At 32.8% G+C, this 20760-nt stretch overlaps 1 protein-coding gene across 6 annotated transcripts in view; it reads left to right on the top strand.

The window, feature by feature from the left end:
- Positions 1-18819, top strand: part of NOVA1 (NOVA alternative splicing regulator 1) — a 152001-nt gene extending 133182 nt beyond the window's left edge. For 3 of the 6 annotated variants that reach the window (XM_032404859.1, XM_032404860.1, XM_032404862.1), the window contains one exon: positions 12470-18819. In XM_032404859.1, coding sequence (XP_032260750.1) covers positions 12470-13474 — 1005 coding nt within the window. In that variant the 3' untranslated portion in view covers positions 13475-18819. The remainder of the gene's footprint in view (positions 1-12469) is intronic. The other 3 variants (XM_032404857.1, XM_032404856.1, XM_032404858.1) reach the window with 1 other exon arrangement.
- Positions 18820-20760: the final 1941 nt, after the last annotated feature.

Raw genomic sequence — 20760 nt, 5'->3', positions numbered from 1 at the left:
ATAAGAAATGTTGTATGAGCTTGATTAGTAAATCTAAAATGCCTACAAGCACCTATATTTGCTTCAATAATATCTTAAGTCATGTAAAAATATGGCACATCAATCTTTTCAATTAAGTAACAGTATTTAATTTTAAGGGTAAAAATGGCTTAATCAAAAATTTGTAAAAACAAAATTTAAAACCCAAATTGTGAAAGGTTTCTTTATAGTTAATTATCTAGTTACGTAAGTTTAAGTAGAGATTGATTTTCAAACATAGTTGAGACATTTACTTCTAAAAATATCTAATTAGTTTGGTTACATTGTAGAGTATCAAGTCAATCTATGAATAAACTCAGAATTTTAAAATGCTTTAAATTCCAAAATTACCTTTGTAGTTTTCATAAACAGGCATTTATTTTAATTACATGATTCTTATTTAAAACTATAATTTTAAATTTCCTTATTTTAAAATTTAAAAGTATATTTTAAATCTCATGTCATTTCTCAACTAATTTTATAATATAAATTTAAATAATTAGTAGTCTTTATGATACCACCTGACTGTAAGCTTCATAAAGTGAGATCTTATCCGTTTTATTTACTTCTATAAAATTCCCAACATCTGGAACAGTGCTTGGCACACAACAGGCACTAAATAAATAATTATGTAGTAATTACCGGAAATGTACTAAAACTATTTTAAACAAATTATCCTGCTTTTGCACGATTTATTTATTCAGCGCCTAATTTGGGAGTAATTTTTTTATTTCCTTTTGTTACACTGCTTTTAAAATATTAAAATAAGACACAGTTTATATGGTAAGGGAAAAAAAGCTCACCTGAAATTCGATCTCTATTATTCCCTTCATTTCAGTTTCACCTGCATATAATTTTACACTACTTAATCCAAAATCTACATACGTATTTATATATATTTTAGAATTTTGTGTTATTTTCCACACAGTTATTTTTTAAGATTTTATTTATGTATTTGACAAAGAGAGAGCGAGCACAAGCGGGGGAGTGGCAGGCAGAGGGAGAGGGAGAAGCAGGCTCCTGCCGAGCAAAGAGCCTGATGCGGGGCTCGATCCCAGGACCCCGGGGTCATGACCCAAGCCGAAGGCAGGCACTTAATGACTGAGCCACCCAGGCGCCTCTATTTTATACACTCTTTTATAATTGCATGTAGTGCCTATGCACTGTTCTGTGTATATATTTTCTGTGTTTTGGGTTATTTCCCAGAAGGATCACAAAAGGAGAGAAACTAAGGTAAAGATTATGCTCATTTTATAACTTAATGTATACTACAGTGTGATTTCCAAAAGCAGTGCATACTGGCACACATTTTTTAAAAGAAAGAGATTAATAGACCATTCCTGGTTCACCTCTTTTTAGTGATTAATTTTGCTGATTACCTTGAATATCTTTGATTGATTTTAGCAGTTTAATATTTTCTTGTCAAACACAGTTCTTTACTGTTCACTATTTAATGAATTGTTTATTCACTTTTATGGTCCCCTAGACTACCTTATCCATTCCTGTTTCTTTAAAATAACTATCTCGGGGCGCCTGGGTGGTTCAGTTGGTTAAGCGACTGCCTTCGGCTCAGGTCATGATCCTGGGGTCCTGGGATCGAGCCCCGCATCCGGCTCCCTGCTCAGCCGGAAGCCTGCTTCTCCCTCTCCCACTCCCCCTACTTGTGTTCCCCCTCATGCTGTCTCTCTCTCTCTCTCTCTCTCTCTCTCTCTCTGTGTCAATTAAATAAATAAATAAAATCTTTAAAAAAATAAAATAAATAAATAAAATAAAATAACTATCTCTATGTTAACTTTCAAATTTCCTCTGATCTCCAGACCCATAGCCGATCACCTGCTCGGTATCAACACTTAGATGTCTGATGGGGATTTCAAACTTAAAATATCCAAAATAGAATTCTTGATTCCCTCTCTCCTTATCTCTCATCACTGTTCATCATCCGCTTCCATGAACACAGCCCCTACATTTTTCACTTTTTAAATTGACATTATAGCCTTTAAGATATTAAATTAAAAGCATTAGTTTTCATATTAAAACCCCAAATATTTCAAATACATTTTTTCACTAATCAGAATTAAGAGCACTAAACATTTATCTTATTATATATACTCTGAAAGAGCTGGTCAAAGAAGAGATGCTTTAAAATAATAACAGCAATAATAATAATGATTTCTAAGAGACTTTTGATAATTTGACACATGGACAATGATGACAAATAGGACTTCCAGAAATTTAACCTCATTTTAGTAAAATATAGTTTAGTAAGCATTAAGATGACAGTGCTCGAAATTATTTTCATTTGTAAATAATAAGCTGCCCTAAAATGTTTTATCATTTACAACCCTTGTGTTTTCTTTATAATTATTTGATTTCTAGTATTTTTTCTTTTTTTGACATAATTATGTCTAGAGTGCCTAGCATCTCAACATAACAGAAGTAGTTTAAAGTGCTTTTCTTTTCCTTGTTCTTACCTATAAAAAATTGATTTTTCCTATTTTTCTGATACCTAAGTGTATCCCTCTCTGGAATGTGATGTGATATACCTTTAAAATATGCAGCAGTCATCAAAAGAAAAAAAAACTTTTAATAATACTTCAAGGGGCAACATGAAATAATGTATTAAGTAAAAAATAGTTGAACTTTACTTGCCTTTAGAAACTTCATGGGGATTATCATTCATTTTCTGTCTTCTTCCAAAGAGACACACAAAAAGAGGTGTACTCTCTGTCATTCTCTCTCATATCTAGCAGCCAGAGGGGCAAGTAAAGTAAGGTCCTTTGAAAAAAGACATAAAATGAAGTACAATCTCTACAAAACTTTTAGAGTTAATTATTCTGAGGTAAAAATGCAATTGCTTGAAGCAAGGCAAGGGATAGGAGGTAATTGCACCACTTATAAATTGTGATTATGACTCAGTAAGAAACTATCATTTGAGTCATGTTATGGATTCAGTTCATCACTTAATCAAGTAAACACTGATATATTTGTATTCTGGACTTTTACAACCAACTTGGCTACATTTTTTATGGCTAAGAGTAGTCATAAAGCCTTAGTAAGAAACTAAAAAATATCATAGGAAAATCAATACATCAGTGAAAATTTAAGAAAAAGGATATAGTGCATATTTAATATTTAACTATTATAATGTTAGTGATTTTTTCTCGTTTTTTTACTACTTTCAAAGTATATCTTTTTTCTTGTATTTTTTTTAATGTTTCACAATTTATTTAAATTCCAGTTAGTTAACATACAGTGTAATATTAGTTTCAGGTGTGCAATATAGTGATCAACATACCCATACAACTTTCTTATCACAGCAAGTGCACTCCTTAATCCCCATTGCCTATTTTACTCATCCCCCCTGCACCTAGCCACTTCCCCTCTGGTAACCATCAGTTTATTCTCTATAGTTAAGAGTCTGTTTCTTGGTTTGCCTGCCTCTCTCTTTTTTTCCCCCTTTGCTTGTTTGTTTTGTTTCTTAAATTCCACATATGAGTGAGATCAGATTTGTCTTTCTCTAACTAGTTTTATTTTGCTTCACTCTGGCTCCATCCACGTCATTGCAAATGACAAAATTTCCTTTTTTATGGCTGAATAATATTCCATTGTATATCTATACCACTTCTTCTTTATCCGTTCATCAGTTGATGGACACATGGGCTGGTTCCATAATTTGGCCATTGTAGATAATGCTTCTATAAACATCAAGGTGCATGAATCCTTTTGAATTCGTATTTTTGTATTCTTCGGGTAAATATCTACTAGTGCAGTTGCTGGATCATAGTGCTGTTCTATTTTTAACCTTTTGAGGAACCTTCATACTGTTTTCCACAGTGGCTGCCCCAGTTTGCATTCCCACCAACAGTACAAGAGAGTTCCCCCTTCTCCACATCCTTTCCAGCACCTGTTTTTTCTTCTGTTGTTAATTTTAGCCATTCTGACAGGTGTGAGGTGGTATCTCATTGTAGTTTTGATTTGTATTTCCCTGATGATCAGTGATGTTGAGCATCTTTTCATGTGTCTGTTCATCTGTGTGTTTTCTTTGGAAAATTGTCTGTTCATGTCTTCTGCCCATTTTATAATTGGATTATTTGTTTTTTAGGTTTTGAGTTTGATAAGTTCTTTATAGATTTTTGGGTACTAGCCCTTTATCAGATATTTCATTTGCAAATATCTTCTCCCATTCTGTAGGTTGTCTTTTAGTTTTGTCGTTTCCTTTGCTGTGCAGAAGCTTTTTATTTTGTAGTTTATTTTTGCTTTTGTTCCCCTTGCCTCAAGAGATATATCTAGAAAGAAGTTGCTGTGGCCGATGTCAAAGAGGTTACTGCCTGTGTTCTCCTTTAGGATTTTTATGGTTTCATGTCTCACGTTTAGGTCTTTAATCCATTTTTAATTTATTTTTGTGTATGATTTAAGAAAGTGGTTTAGTTTCATTCTTTTCATGTTGCTGTCCAGTTTTCCCAACACCATTTGTATAAACTACCAAAACTGAAACAGGAAGAAATAGAAAACTTGAACAGATCAATAACCAGCAAAGAAATTTAATCAGTAGTCAAAAAACTCCCAACAAACAAAAGTCTAGGGCCAGATGGCTTCACAGGTGAATTCTACCAAGCATTTAAAGAAGAGTTAGTACCTGTTCTTCTCAAACTATTCAAAAAAATAGAAAAGGAAGGAAAACTTCCAAATTCATTCTATGAGGCCAGTATCACCCTTATACCAAAACCAGATAACGACTCCACTAAAAAAGAGAACTAAAGGCCAATATCTCTGATGAACATAGATGCAAAAATCTAGAACATATGCAAAATACTAGAAACCAAATCCAACAATACATTAAAAAAAAAACATTCACCATGATCAAGTGGAATTTATTTCTGGGTTGCAAGGGTGGTTCAATATTCACAAATCAATAAACGTGATACACCACATTAATAAAAGAAAGGATAAGAACCATATCATTTTCAATAGATGCAGAAAAACATTTTAAAAAGGACAACATCCACTCTTAATGTTAGTGGTTTTTTAAATGACCATAAATCTGTGAGTGTTACTAGTTTCAGTAATTTTATGATAAGATTAAAATATCTATACATTTATCTTTTGTGTATTTCAACATGGTTGCAATATAATCTTTGAGTTATTTTTTTACAGTCTTGAGGTCTTCTATTTTTTTTACATTTATCATGCCATGAATTCACAGGGAATGGGATCCAGCAGCTCAGGCTCCTTTCATCTGGTTCTCACGAAATGTGCTTCTCTGGATGAGGCAGGCTGGCACTTCACTTGAACCCAAGTACCTTTCTCTTTGGCTTCCCTCTTTTTCTGATCATTTTCCTTCACATGCTTCAAGAAGCTATTTCGGCCCTTTGAGTGCTTAATATGCTCAATACTTACATTAATTCTCTTGGCAAGAGTCTTGCGCTTGTTTGTTTACGACAATGCCCACAGCAGGCTGAGTAACACTGTAGACTCTTCCAGTTTTGCCATGGTAACATTTGTAGGGCATTCCTTTTTGAACAACGCCCATTCCCTTGATGTCCACAATATCACCTTTCTTGTAGATTCACATGTTATGAGGCCAAAGGATCAGCTCCTTGTTTTCTAAAAGGACCAGAGAACATATAGCGGGTACCTCTCCTCCTTCCCTTTGTGTTGGTCATTTTGGCAAATTACTGGAAGATGGTGGCTCCGGCCAAAAGGATAGTCTTTGAATTTAGATTTTAGAGATGATAACGTTATTCTTGTTTTAAGCTATTCTTGTTTTAAGAACCCAATGTCATATTTTTTACACACATGCACATATACATGACTGTATAGCCATGATGGAATCTTTTAAATAGTTTATTATTTAGTTCTTATTAATCTATATTTTTGTTTTTTTTTAAACAGTTATCCAATTGATAACATCAACTAAGTGCAAATAATAAAGACAAAATTAAATAAGATAATGGCCTTCAGGAAGATAAAATTCTGTAAGAGAAGTAAATATCTGTTGTATGCTAATATAAGCCAGCATTGGATAAGTAACATAATAAGAAATACAGAAAAATATTTTGACACTTTGGTTTTAGGGAACCAGGATTGAGTTTACAAACTATATTGCATTTGAACTGTTCTTGCAGGACATACAAGATTTCAGGAGGCAAAAATGTATACATTTCCAGGGAAAGAACAGTGTGGGAATATAGGTGGATAACATTTGAGTCAGTTGGACCAAATGAGTAAATAATAAGCAAAGACATGGAAAAATGACTAATACAGAGTATATCCAAGAACTAGAAGGTAAAGTTTGGATTCAGCACGGTATACCAGTCTTAAAAGATGAAGCTGGGAACACAAGTCAGGGACAGGATACAGAGAATTTGGAACGTCTACATAAGGATTCTAGATAATTCAGTAGGTAACTGAATGGGGGAGTCGTCACTGACAGCTGTTGAGTAGCGTTTTTTATAATGCTAAAATAAAAACTCTTCATCCATAATCTTACCAAGTTTTCTGATTTTATAGATGATGAAACTGAAGTGATTTGACAAAGGTCACACAGCAGAGCCAGGGTGAGAGCCTGTACCTTCAAACTGCCTACTCTAGATTATCTTTATAATACCACACATTTCTTTAGATAGGATAAAGCAGTAGGTCTGGGCAAGAAGCATTTTAGGGAGAAAAAAATAAAACTACATAACAGGATGTAGAGATCTATGGAGCAAGAAAAGGCACAGATGGCTCCCAGGTTTGAAACCTGGTGTTGGCAGTGGTGGGGGAAGGACTGGTGAAGATATATAAGAAAAGACAGCATGGTATTTTACAATAATATTATGCATGCTTATGACAACTGTGTTGCCTTTGATTTGATTATCAAAAGTGGAGTAGATTAAACAGACTAGTAGAGAGTTAGAAGAGTGGCTTTTTTGTTCTATTTGGATACTTGTATTCATGTAGCCATCCTGTACATATTTTGTCAAATCAGTACTTTTCAGGATGGCAGTTATTTATGTGTATAAAATCTATAATCAAAAGAAAAGATATGAGGTCTTCAATTTACTTTGGTCTGCAATTCAATATAGATCCCCAAAATGACACATGCATCTTCATTGGACACTACAAAATGGTGCCTCAGTAGCCTGAGGTGTAATACATTGGGGAAATATTAGAGATTTATTCTGTTAGATCATGTAGGGTATATCTTGGTAAAAGGTAAATTAAGTAATCCACTTGTGTTTCTTCACCAGAGCTATAATGTTTTGACTTTTAGAGCATCAAGAGATACAACAAAATGTCAGTATTTCTTTTGGATAGGCAAATAATATATGATATAATAAGAATGTAAAAACGTTTTCTAATATTCTACTTGCCTGGTTATAAATTATAGAAATCCAACGCAAAGTGACTTAAAAAGGGAGTTATATTGATCTGTGCTAGCTTTAGACATGATTAGATTGAGATGCCAAAAATGCTGTCAGAAATTTTTCTCTCTCCATTTCTGTAGACTCCTTTTATCCAGGTTAACTTTATTTTCAGTCAGGTTCTTCCTTTTTCCATATGGTGGCAAGATAGTCACTAGTAATGTCAGGCTTGTGCTCTACCAGATTAGAAACACAGGTATCTCTGTCTCAGCGGTTTTACCAAATTCTCAGGTTAAGTCATTGGACCATCCTGGGCCACATGCTCAATCCCAAATCAGTAACTGCCAGGGGTATGGAAATTGTGATGTGTCAGGCTCTGTTATGTTTCCACTCCTAGAGCATTGGAAGGTTGTCAGCCTTACCTGAAGCACATGCACTAAGAGTGAGAGAGGGTATTTCCCAAAGGAAGATTAGGGCCTGTTGCCAGAAAAAGGAAGATCAGCATGGCTGAATGAAAGAATAAAAGAAAGGTATCCACTATTGATAGGCATTGCTTTATAGATATAAGTCCATGCATATATGGTATATAATATGGCAGCCCTTAAGTAGTCCATACTATTAATTGAGGTATCTTAAATTATAATGGAGCTTGTTTTGAATTTATATGAAAATATGGCTTTATGAAATAATTAATTTTCCTGCCATGATGATGAAGAATTATGATTACAGACACTTTCATTGTTTTATAAGACCATAATGAGTTTTAGTTCTTATTTGGCAAAGGAGTAAATTTGTTTTGCTTAATATTTATTTTTAATTGAAACATATCAACATTAAAACCTACCTATTTGGTATTTTTAATACTTTTTATAGGATTCCCATAGAGGTTCTTCTTTGGCTGCTAATAGAGAAATAGTCATTTTATTTTTTCTGAAAAGCAGTTGATACTAGTAAAATTAGCATAATTATATTGTTAATCTTATAATTATTTGATAATATATAATTATAAATCTAGGAACAGGGAAAATTTAAGTATTTTTTTCTTTAAAAACAATACTTAAGCACATGATCACTATTAAAAGGGGTTTAGGTGTGAATGGAACCTCTCCAACATAGAGATAACTAACTGGTCAACCTTACAGGAATGTCTGATAAAGAACAGGATACTTCTAGAACACAAAATGTGAAAGACATTTAGATACGTAATAATCATTGTCTCTCAAAGATTTTCTTACCCCTTCTCCTTCCAGTTAGGCTTTGTGTCTACTTTGTACTCTTCATGTATTTATATACCAGCACTTTTAAGACTTCACTGCACTGTTACATTTGTACATCTTTTTCCACAACTAATCTAAAAGTTCCTTAAAGGCAGGAGCAGTGTCATATATATCCTTTATCTCTAACTCCCAACACATGGCCTGGACCACTCAGTAAGCATTCCATTAATGATTGAATTGATGATAGCAACTATAGAATAGTTCTGAAAACTGATTTGTAGCTGTCAACAACTTATCTGATTTAGTTAGTGTATGTTACACCAAATAATTTATATGCTGTTTAGGATCCAGTTTTTTGTTTTTGTTTTTTTTTTAATTCTTCTCAATTCTTTAGAATAAGTACATATATACTTATGTGAGTCAGTATGTGGACAGACTTCACCAATGAAAATGAAGCCATATATATAATTAAAATTTGCTATTTATCATCTCATTGGGGAAGCAAACACTATCAGTGCACAGACTTTTTCTTCGGTAAATGCTGTATCCCTATGTCTAAGAAGTAAACAAGTAGCCATCTTACATAATTTTCCACCCTCCCTTTCTCTCCCCTACCCCACCCAGTATTCAGTAGCCCACTATCTCCAAGCTTCCACACTGGTGCCTCACTTCTTGGCTCTGACCCATAAGATGGAAATAGAATACTACTTTTTCTAAGATATTATGCACACGGATCAATTTTTCTTTTTGCCTCAGCTTTTTTTTTTTCAGAGTTTGTTTCCTCTTTGTGTCCATATTAGATTAAGTGTGCAAATAGATAACATATTTTTTTTAAGTCTTCAAGGAAAAAAGTATAAATCTGAGAGGTTTTTCATTTCTTTGGGTCAAAAATAAAAGTTAGGTGACATGTTCCCTTGGCTAGGCTATTAAGTATTTACATTTTAAAAAATTTGTAATTTAATAACTTTTTATACTTATATTTTCTTTAATTTTTAATTTAATATCTGAGATCAGTAACCTTATGCAGAATTATTACTATCTAAAGTTAAATAGTGCTACTATAAATATTAATGTGCAATCATTAATGTTTTCTCTTAAATCATAACCCACCTTTATGTAGTTATATATGGACAAATGTAAATTCTACAAACAAAAATTGGGAACCACATCAGTATTTGATAAAATAGCAATTATGGCTGACAGTAATTTATATAAGATTATTTCAAATAGTTAAAACTAAAATCCAGGGAATAGTACTTATTACATGAAGTTTGTTTTCTGTTCTTTTTTTTGTGTGGTCTGACAGTAATTCAAATTATAAGGACATCTTTAATATAAAGATAGATGGCATGGTGTCGTTTTCCATTTCCAAAGAGACAGATTTTTTAGAAGATGTTTATGGTTATGAGAAGTTCACCATTTCTGAACTATACATTGTTTCAGAATTTTTTTTTGAATATTGAAAAGAAAGAAAAATGAGGAAAGGAGAAAACAAGAAAAGAAAGGACAAACTAATGTGCAATAATGGCAGTGTTGTGCACACATCAGCAAGTTCTTTTGGAAGAATAGAACTAGTACAAGAGTTTTTACCAAAAAAGCTGTGGATGCAGTAAATATAGTATGAGACTGGTGTGCGGTGTAGTATAAATTAATGTCATCTTCACACATCTCATAGAAGCTTAAGGTGATTTTAGAATGGATGTTATAAATTTATATATTTCATTGCTTTTTACTGACAGTCAGTAGGACAGTTCCCATAGTTGACCTTTCATGTGCTCTTCTCTTCTTGGGTTATAATCATGCAGGTAATCATTACATTGGGCAAAACAATAGTGATATTAAAATTTAAAATAATTTAAGAACAGTTCTTATGACAGTTTTGGTTAACTAATGTATTTTTCTTCATAAAAATTATGTTAAAACATAAAAATTATGTTAAAAACTATAGTTTGCCAGTATATAAATGTTTTCAACTATATAAAAAATGTTCTGATTTTAAAAAGAAGTACTTATTTATAAAATATAATCATATTTAACATTCAGATATTTAAATCCTTAAAAGTAAATTTTCTCAGTACTTCATGTGCACAGGATAAAACGTAAGGATGATTCTAATTCATCTTTATAATTAGTGTAAGAAGTAATCATGGTTTAACTTCCTAATTATAATACTTTAACATACTGCAGCATTTCAGACAAATAATTTTCTACAAAAAAGTCTGTGAACAAAATTAACAAATTAACATGTTTTAAAAAATTATTTCTCAGCCTACTTCTTAAAACTGAATGCACTTAATTAGGAGGAATATGAAGGATATATTTGACATTCCTAAGAAATGTTTCTAGAAAATTTAGATTGTTTTCAATAAAATGAAATTATTTTATAGACAAATTGGAATGAAACAAAATCCCATTCCTATAAATTATATGTGTGGAAAAAAAAGGTGTGTGTGTGTGTACATGTGTGTTAATACATGTAAACATATTTTATGAGGTGACCCAGACTAGAATTCGAATTTATACTTTTGCTGCTTGATTCCTTCAAGAGCAAAATTGCCAGAAATGCATGGCTGTATTTCTTTAAAATATTTTTACCCAAATCTGTGTTTTAAATATAGCATGGCAATACTTGCTGAAAACTAGCTAATGAAATATTTCATAGAATATCTCAACTAAATTCCTGCTCAGATTTCAACAAGTCACTTCAACCTGCCTGTTTTAATATCTAGAACAAGGAAAGCAATTACTTTAGTGCTTTGTCAGTGACACAACACTCCCAGTTTTTGATCTTCCCAGTGAGTCACAAAACAGTGCCACGCATATCTTTGTGCTACCAAAATAAAATTTTTAATATTTATATTTTAATTTCGGGGGGTAGGAAAAATACCTTCCTGATTTTATCCTTTTTATAATAGTATTTGATTGTAATTAAATAAATCCAAATAGGCTAGGTTTTGTGGATGGATGTTTCTATACAAATTAACTAAAATGCCTCTATTCATATGGTCACATCGTATTGTTGTAATTATTCCTGTGACTTCAGTAAATTTTCAGTAACCTTTGATAATATGGTTGTAAGCCCTATTTTTTAAAATGTAGCTACGACTGCCAAAAAAGAGAATTATCTATGTAATTAAAATAGTCATTTTACAAATTTAAGTAGAACATCTGGGTAATATACTCAAATATCATTCCTCACCTCCCTAAAGTGATTGAAATTTTTTATCTTAACTATTTAGAAATGTCTGTTATTTTGATAAAGTTATATGTTGTGTGTCAGTTTCATTGAAAAATCAAAATACCACTAGTAATAATTTTGTTGACCTCTGAAAATATTAGTCATGAAATAAGTAAGGTTTGAATAACACAAAAATTGCTAGGTAATAAGGAACATGAAATTAATTTTCCGAAGGGACTCAAGCTAAAACTTTACTGCTTTTATCTTTACTAACTTTGCATCATAATCCTGCACTCTTTGCTTTTGTATGTTTTAGACCAAAGGTATTCTTAAAGCTACAAGAGGTGAAGAATATCAACAGTTATTTTTATTTTGGCGCTATATAAAAATGTTACCATTGATGTATATTGATACCCATTTTTTAGAACATACTAATTTCTTATAACTTCTGCAATGCACAAAGACTCTGGGAAAATTTTTAATGATTTTAAACTGAAAATTGCTTTTTCTTTTGGAAATTCTGATTTTACAAGATAATTGTATTAAAATGCAGCAAAAGTCGCTTTAGAAGTTGTGATATTTCTATCGTCCATAAATTATGTTTAAGCTAATTTTCAATTTATTATTTTACTTTTTCTAGGATAGCAAAGTAATATAATATGTATGCGCAGAACAGAAGTATTATTTATACGTATTTTTTTTAATTACAGGTAAAGATTATAGTTCCCAACAGCACAGCAGGTCTGATAATAGGGAAGGGAGGTGCTACTGTGAAGGCTATAATGGAGCAGTCAGGGGCTTGGGTGCAGCTTTCCCAGAAACCTGATGGGATCAACTTGCAAGAGAGGGTTGTCACTGTGAGTGGAGAACCTGAACAAAACCGAAAAGCTGTTGAACTTATCATCCAGAAGATACAAGAGGATCCACAGAGTGGCAGCTGTCTCAATATCAGTTATGCCAATGTTACAGGTCCAGTGGCAAATTCCAATCCAACCGGATCTCCTTATGCAAACACTGCTGAAGTGTTACCAACTGCTGCCGCCGCTGCAGGGCTATTAGGACACGCTAACCTTGCTGGCGTTGCAGCCTTTCCAGCAGTTTTATCGGGCTTCACAGGCAATGACCTGGTGGCCATCACCTCTGCACTTAATACTTTAGCCAGCTACGGATATAATCTCAACACATTAGGTTTAGGTCTCAGCCAAGCAGCAGCAACAGGGGCCTTGGCTGCAGCAGCTGCCAGTGCCAACCCAGCAGCAGCAGCAGCCAATTTGTTGGCCACCTATGCCAGTGAAGCCTCAGCCAGTGGCAGCACAGCTGGTGGCACGGCGGGGACATTTGCATTAGGTAGCCTGGCTGCTGCTACTGCTGCAACCAATGGATATTTTGGAGCTGCTTCTCCCCTAGCTGCCAGTGCCATTCTAGGAACAGAAAAATCCACAGATGGATCAAAGGATGTAGTTGAAATAGCAGTGCCAGAAAACTTAGTTGGTGCAATACTTGGCAAAGGAGGGAAAACATTAGTGGAATACCAGGAGTTGACTGGTGCAAGGATACAGATCTCCAAAAAAGGAGAATTCGTACCTGGCACAAGGAATCGGAAGGTAACCATTACTGGAACACCAGCTGCAACACAGGCTGCTCAGTATTTAATTACACAAAGGATCACATATGAGCAAGGAGTGCGGGCTGCCAATCCTCAGAAAGTGGGTTGAGTGCCCCAATTATACATCAGATTGTTTTAACCCCTCCTTTACCCCATTTTCAAGAAGGATGTACTGTACTTTGCAGAAGTGAAGTTTTTCTGTTATTAATATATAATTATGCAAATGAATGCGACTATGTTGACAATGTGTATATGTAAATAATATGTGTTTTACCAGATGTTTCATAGAAAGAATTTTTTCTTGATCTGTTTTGTTCTCTATACTTTGCTTGTGTATATTTGTCAGAGGTGTTTCTAGTGTAAGATTTAAGCCTGCCATTTTACCAGCATTATTGTAGTTTAATGATTGAATGTAGACAGGGATATGCGTATAGTTTTCAGTATTAGTTCTAGATAACACTAAATTAACTACTGTTAGGTTGAGTATGGTGGGGTCAGTGACCTAAAATGGAGTGAGGCCAAAGCACTGTCATGTAAGTCTTACTTCCTGCTTAGGGCACAGTGAAGTAGGAGACAATATTTTGAAAATAAGTTTTAAATTTAAAATGATCAAAAAGCAATATAGTTGCATAAAAGCACTGTAAAATATTTAAAAGGTTAAAACTGTGGAAAATTATATTGGTAAGTTTACAGATCAATAAAAGCACCTGTTCTCCATCTGAACTAGACAATGGAAATAATGCTGCATGCTGGCCATGGCCCATTCTTCATCATTTGTAAGTTCAACAAAAGTTCTCACATGGAGTCCCACCTCTTCAGAGGTTTGTACATTTGTTTTTAAGCACTGAATTCACTACTGATCCCATCGCCTGGCCAGTAGAACAGTCATTACTCCATTAACATCCTCACTGTTTAGACACATAACTGTGGTACAGTGTATTGGAAATTTTATAAACAAAAGTGAAAGTGCCAACAAATTATTGATAGCTGATAATGTTTCATTATCTGCAACTGCTTGATAAGTATGTTGCATTTTAAGAGCTTATAATTGTGTATAATTTGTTAACACTAGAAACCTATTAGTATTGTGAATGTAGATTTTACTGTGAAGCTATCTGTGATTTAGCTGTTTGCTCCCATGATGGAGTCTTTGCAGCATGGCGCTAGCAGCCAATGCAGTTTCTAATACTCGGTAATTTGCATGTTTTGTGGAGCATTTTTATGTCACCAACCAGACAGTATTTCCTGCATGCTTATTTAGAAGAGGCAGTTTATCTTGAGAGGTAGTGTGATCTACCTTTGTCAGGCTTTTTGACAGGTCATTTCAAAGTAAGCCTTTGTTCCCAAGACCCAACAACTGTCACCCTCTTCTGTACCTCTCCTGAGTGCCAACTGTCCAGGCCATTTGACACACCATCTGTTAACCTCTGAGTTTGCCCACTCAAGGCCACTCATAGGGGCATCCATCCCCAAGCACCTCCTCATGCTGTGCATGCAGTCTTAAATTCAATGGACAAAAATAAAATGCTGGCTACCTCTGGATCATCTGGCTGAGCAACTGAATTACAAAAGAGAATTACTTCCATCTCAACTTCAACCCATTGATTACGTCCATCCTAGCAAGCTAAATGGCATCCCAGCTGCTCCTTTCTGTGCAACCAATTAAAGAACAATGAGTGTGATGCTCCATGTCTGAATTTCGTCCAGCCTCTCTCTGAACTGTGATCTTTGTCCTCATGAACTTTCCCTTTTGTTCATTGAACTATATGGACTCTTCATTTCATATTGATTTACTGTGCAATTTACTTTTGGACATTGAGAACTTGAAATTATTTCCTGATCCCTTCCCCTTCCACTATTAATAATTCATTTCTGTCAAACTGTAAGAGTAGATTCATTTTTTTTTTAGTTTTTAACATTGGACTGTTATTTCATTTAGAGTTCTCTATCTCTAAATATTTATTTAGAGAATGATTTTAAAAGGGAATGATATGCTTGTTTAAATGAAAGAGAAAAGCTGTAGTAAACTGTGTTAATTGGTAATGACTATTTATCGTCGATACTCTGTAGCTGTGTAAGTTTTGACAAATAGTGTATCTCGTGGAATCAGTGGTTAGCATTGCCGCTATTATATTTACTCATTTTATCATTATAAATGTGCTTAGTTCATCATGTAGCATCACTTGTCTCCCGTCTCATTTTTTCCTTGCATGTCACAAGTCTCAGATCATTTATAATACATTAACAGTAAATAATATCTATGTAAATTTCTTTCACCATGCTGTCTCAGAGTCAGCAGTGAACAAAGGCAAAGATTGGGGCCCCACTTAGTTGAAAAAGAGAAAGGAAGTAATCTAGGATGTGTATTAGAAGCATTTCAAATGTTGGGTCTTTAAAATGTTTTGTTCAGTCTTAGCAAATCTTCAACCTTTTATTTCAAAATTCCAGTAGTCCACTGTGGAGCCCATGCATTTCATCTGGAATTTAATGTTACTTTGAAGCCAAACCATTTAAACAATTATGTGTATTTTATTAGCTAGTATTGCTGAAAATGCACTCAGTTCAATTTTAATTGTAAATGGGAATTTTAAACTTTTGCTAGTTGGCATGGTTATATGTTAGTTAAATCTGAAAGCTAAATTGAAGATATTTACATTTTAATTTATGGTAACAGATAAGGGTTTGTGTGCATTATGTGTAAATCAGCTTCATGCTGTCTAAAAACTTATTCTCTGAAATTTATAGACCATGTAGAATTGATTTGTGATGTGATGCTTTAATTTACTGGAAGAAAATTAGTATGGCTTCAAACTGCCACAGGTAGGCATGTAACAATGGCTGTTCAGCTATACTGATCCAAAATGGAGAAAACTGATGATACAAGGGCCAAACATCTTATGAAATGCAACTATTTATAGACTTGTTTTGCTATAGGGAGGCTGGTGAACATGCTGAATACGAATTACCTCAGTTCTGCAGCTTTCTATGTCTTTTTAATGCATTCTGTTTCAGGGTCACTTTCAATCAATATTTCATTTACTTACTGAGATTGAATGGGCGCTCTGAGACACAGTGTGCTGTTTATCATACAGATTGGACACCTCATTCTAGATCCAAGATCTTTTCCTCAACACTGGGAGCTGTCCTTTCAGCACCACAAAATTACTGCTTGAAGTTGCATTGCAGTTTTTTTTTTTCCTTTATCACTGGGAGCTTTTCTTTCAGCACCACAACATTGCACCTAGACTTTTTAAACGGCTGCCTTCCTCTTTGCACTGAAGACCAATTTCGTCTGCACTTCCAGTTATTGCTATTACCTGTAGGACTTTCAATCCTACTTCACCTCACCCACCCCACTCCTGAAACAGTTAAATGTATCTATTTCTGTGGAAGTCATTTTCTCATTGAATGATCAGAAACAAAGATAAATTCTAACCTGTAACGGCTCATTTCGACTCATTGCTTACAATAGATCTAAGCTCTTTTTTCTGCTTATTCGACTCCTTCCAGCTTCCCATCACATCTGTAACAAACTTTTAAAATTATATTGCCACACCACCATGCACAGCCTACCTGCACAGTAGAGATAGATTATTCCATCGTATTCAGATGGTTAACAGAGGTTAGCAAGTCCTGTATTATATATTTATATCGCTTTCTAAGAAAGTGCATATTAATGTTTACTTTAAGAATGTGTAAATGGTGCTATCAAGAATCTGATAAATTTTATCCCAGTTTTTTGTGTACCACTTCTAATGTATGAGATTTATTTTTCTATTGGAAAAAAATAAACAGTATGAAAGCATTAAATTGGTAGATTTTAGTAATTTAACAATGAATGGAACCCCTATGTTACAGGCCCTATCTTTCCTTGGAAATTTTAATGGTGGTAATAGATTTCAACAAAGGTACTGATAATCACATTTTTTTAATCCATTCTTATATTGCATTCTTGATTCACATGCTGATTCCTCACTGAGTCCTTAAGTAAATTTTACTTACTGTAAGTCTTCTCCAAGAAGGGAATTCTTGCTTTCCAAGGCAGCAATTGAAAAGAGATGAAAATATAATTTAATACTCTTTTACATCACAGACACGATTTGAGACCAGTTACTCTGTTAGTAGGAGAAATTCATCACTCATTAAATACAGGGCAAGCATGGCTATCCATAATAATTTTGGGTGCAATGCAGTCTTAGAAATTTAATGTACACACTTTATTTAAATGATGCAAACAGCCATATGAAATTGCACATGATTAGAAAGCAGAATGAACTCATTTTGCCTCCTGCTTGGTTTCTCATAAACATGAATACATAATATTGTTATGCACTGTTGTTCATAGATGTCTTATTACATAAAGGGTAAGTATCATATTACTTTAACAGATTATTTTTGGAATTCTGCATGTTATTTTTTGTTTCATCAGATATGTGCCCCAATAAAATAACATTTTTTCCAAAAAAAATGAAAGTATTAGAAAACTTGTCATGTTAATTTTGAAAAAAATGAAGTGTAGTACATATTACTAGATAGGATGTCATTCCACTGGTCTATATATTAAAAAAAAAAACTGTTCTTGAAAATTGAAACATTACCTTGTGTAATTAATAAAGTAATCAAAACAGATTTGTAAATAAAATATTGTTTAAATCTAAAGTATTCAATATTTTGATTAGATTATTTTTTTAAGGAAAAATATTTAACGTGTATGTGCCGAATTTTTTTTTAAATAGTTTTTTATAATTGCAATGGAAGGGCAATTGTCTCATTACAAGTGGTACAGAAGCCAATACTTGGGTTACCATAGATATATAAACAAGTAAAAACTGTGGAACAAGTTTTAAGCTCATTTTGGAAAAAAAAAACAGTTCTGTAGAAATGCATATTTGTATTTGTTTCTCTAATAAATCTGCAAATAGCTTTAAACACAAATTAGTTTTAATTATTTAAATTATGAGTTCTCTTAAGTAATTTAACATCTGTTTTGCCTTACATTTGTGAAAACATTGTCTCATGGAAATTAATAGAGGCTTATTGTGAAAATCAAGGTAGGTCTGCATTTATTTGAAAAGGTCAGGTATTTAGCATTCAAGTATGTTTACCTCTCTGAAAATATGATTAAAGAAAGAATTTTTACAAAAAACAACACTTCTCAACCCCTCCCCAATCACATCAGTTTGGCCACTCCCAAAAAATAAAAGGCCAATTTGTATCAGCTTTAATTCCATATCAAAGAAAACAGCAAAAAATAAGTGAAATCACATGTTCGAATGGTTGATAATAAAAAGATTATTTGATATAGATAACTGACTTCTTTACATATAGCAATGAAGAAATTTGAACTCTTCTGAACTGCAGTGTCTCAATCTTCTTTAATGTGATTTACATATTATGATTGAAATTGTTATATAAATTACATATATTTCCCTTGAATTGTGACCTTATAATAATTTATGTTGAAAATGTTTTAGGGTAAAATATAGTCTCTATTTCTGTTTTAAATCATGTAGAGTCCCCATTTTTTAAAAACTGTCTTGTGGAAGATAAATATACTATATATATACATATATATATAGTATATATATACATATATACTTATATATTTTTAATTGTTATTCTGCTTGAGCAGAAATGCTAAGCTTTTGATTAAGAACTCAATTGAGTATTCCAATACTGTTTAAATGACAAAGAGCATTCAAATTATAATGAAGTCTTTGACTTTACCAAATTAATTTTATTAGTAATAAAATGTTTTAGGAGATCTGGCTTATGAAAACTTAAGGCATTTTCTAAGATTGTCATTCATTGGCTTATCCAATTTTATAGCTTTTGATCAATAACAAAAATAGTGTTTCTGTCAATATTTAAGGTGGTGGGTAATTATATCTTTTTTTTTCTTGTAAGAAATTATTGTAAACTAAATTTCAAAATGACTTCTCAAAATTTCCACACTTTTAATGTAATGTCATTTTTTAAAAATACTAATACATATCAAATCTTTAATAGATAATGTATTAACAATATTTCAATATATTTACCAAAACATCTTGGATAGATTTTATCCTTCTATGTTATTTATATATTTTACATTGCCTATTTTACAATATAAGTGCTGAAAAAGGTTCTGATTACAGGAAACCCATATACTTGTAGTGAGACCAATCCATGCTGAAATTGTTTATTGTAAAATAAACCATTACTTTTAGGGTTTAAAGCAGAGACAAGAATCTAATTGTAATTTTAAAAAATATTAGCAGGGTACAAATTAACCTATCATTTTAAAAAACAAAAAGAAAACCAAACAATTTTGAGTCCAATATATCAAAGCCTAACCATCATATTTTCCAAAATATCTTAGAATAAAAAGTAAAAACTCTCCCCAGTTCTGTACAAGATGTATTTTGTGGTATTCAAGTCCTTAGTAAAAAGGATTTTGTTAATAAATTTACCACTTAGGTGACACAGCTCTTAGAAGTTTTTAACATTTCTATCTTACATCAAGATTATATCTTGGGTTTCTTTGCTAGGGGAAGGGGAATGTTTATACATAGGCAGATAGAGGATAAAAGCAATTATCAGAACTGTTTACATTCAAACTACTTGTTTTATAAAAAATCACCTGGAAGGCCAAATTCTCAATTAGCTAGTTTCAATGCGATTTCCCCATTGCTTTGCCAGTAGAGAAAAAACTTTTGAGGTTGAACTTCCTCTGAAGTTTGACTTCATGAATTCTAGAAAATGTTACTTCTATATACACTACAAAGGCTTAATTTAAATTAGAGAACTTTATAAAATTCATTTTTATATTAAACTCATGAAGCATTTTACACATTCTAGCAGATAGCTAAATATAACCATTGTTCATTGTCTTAAGAACATGCTTATAATTTCAAAGCTTTAATCACCAATGTAGTTACTTTTGAACGTAAAAAACTCAGTGAAATTTTAAAGCCTTTTTTTAGGACTCTTTAAAAATTTTCTTGTAATCTGTCCTATTTAGGAACTACTTCATTAAAGATAATTTGATTGAATAGCTTTTAAAAAAATCACACATTTCTTTCATTGGCATCTCAGTTTTTAGTTTATACATTAACTTTTATTATTTAGAATAGTTTTCTCTAGCTATTAAAGATATTTGAAGGTTGGATAGATGATTATAATGGTGCACCTTTTTGGAGCTTTCTGGAAAGAAAATAGATACTGATGGATCCAGTCACCATCGGTATGCTAACGAACATTGAATCTTTTAGGTATTAGTTTTCATGTGGATTTTTTCACTGTAAACGAAGTCAAGTATTCTAAATACCTAACTCAGACAAAAATGGGGGAAAGTGGTATAAGAAGGCAAAGCACTGGAGAACCAGTCTTTTTGAAGAGTGGCAGAATAATCAA

Source organism: Phoca vitulina, unplaced genomic scaffold, assembly GCF_004348235.1.
Source record: "Phoca vitulina isolate PV1807 unplaced genomic scaffold, GSC_HSeal_1.0 scaffold7, whole genome shotgun sequence".
In the NCBI taxonomy this organism is placed as follows: Eukaryota; Metazoa; Chordata; class Mammalia; order Carnivora; family Phocidae; genus Phoca; species Phoca vitulina.
Note: the sequence above shows the minus strand (reverse complement) of the source record. Positions and strands in the feature narration are given on the sequence as shown.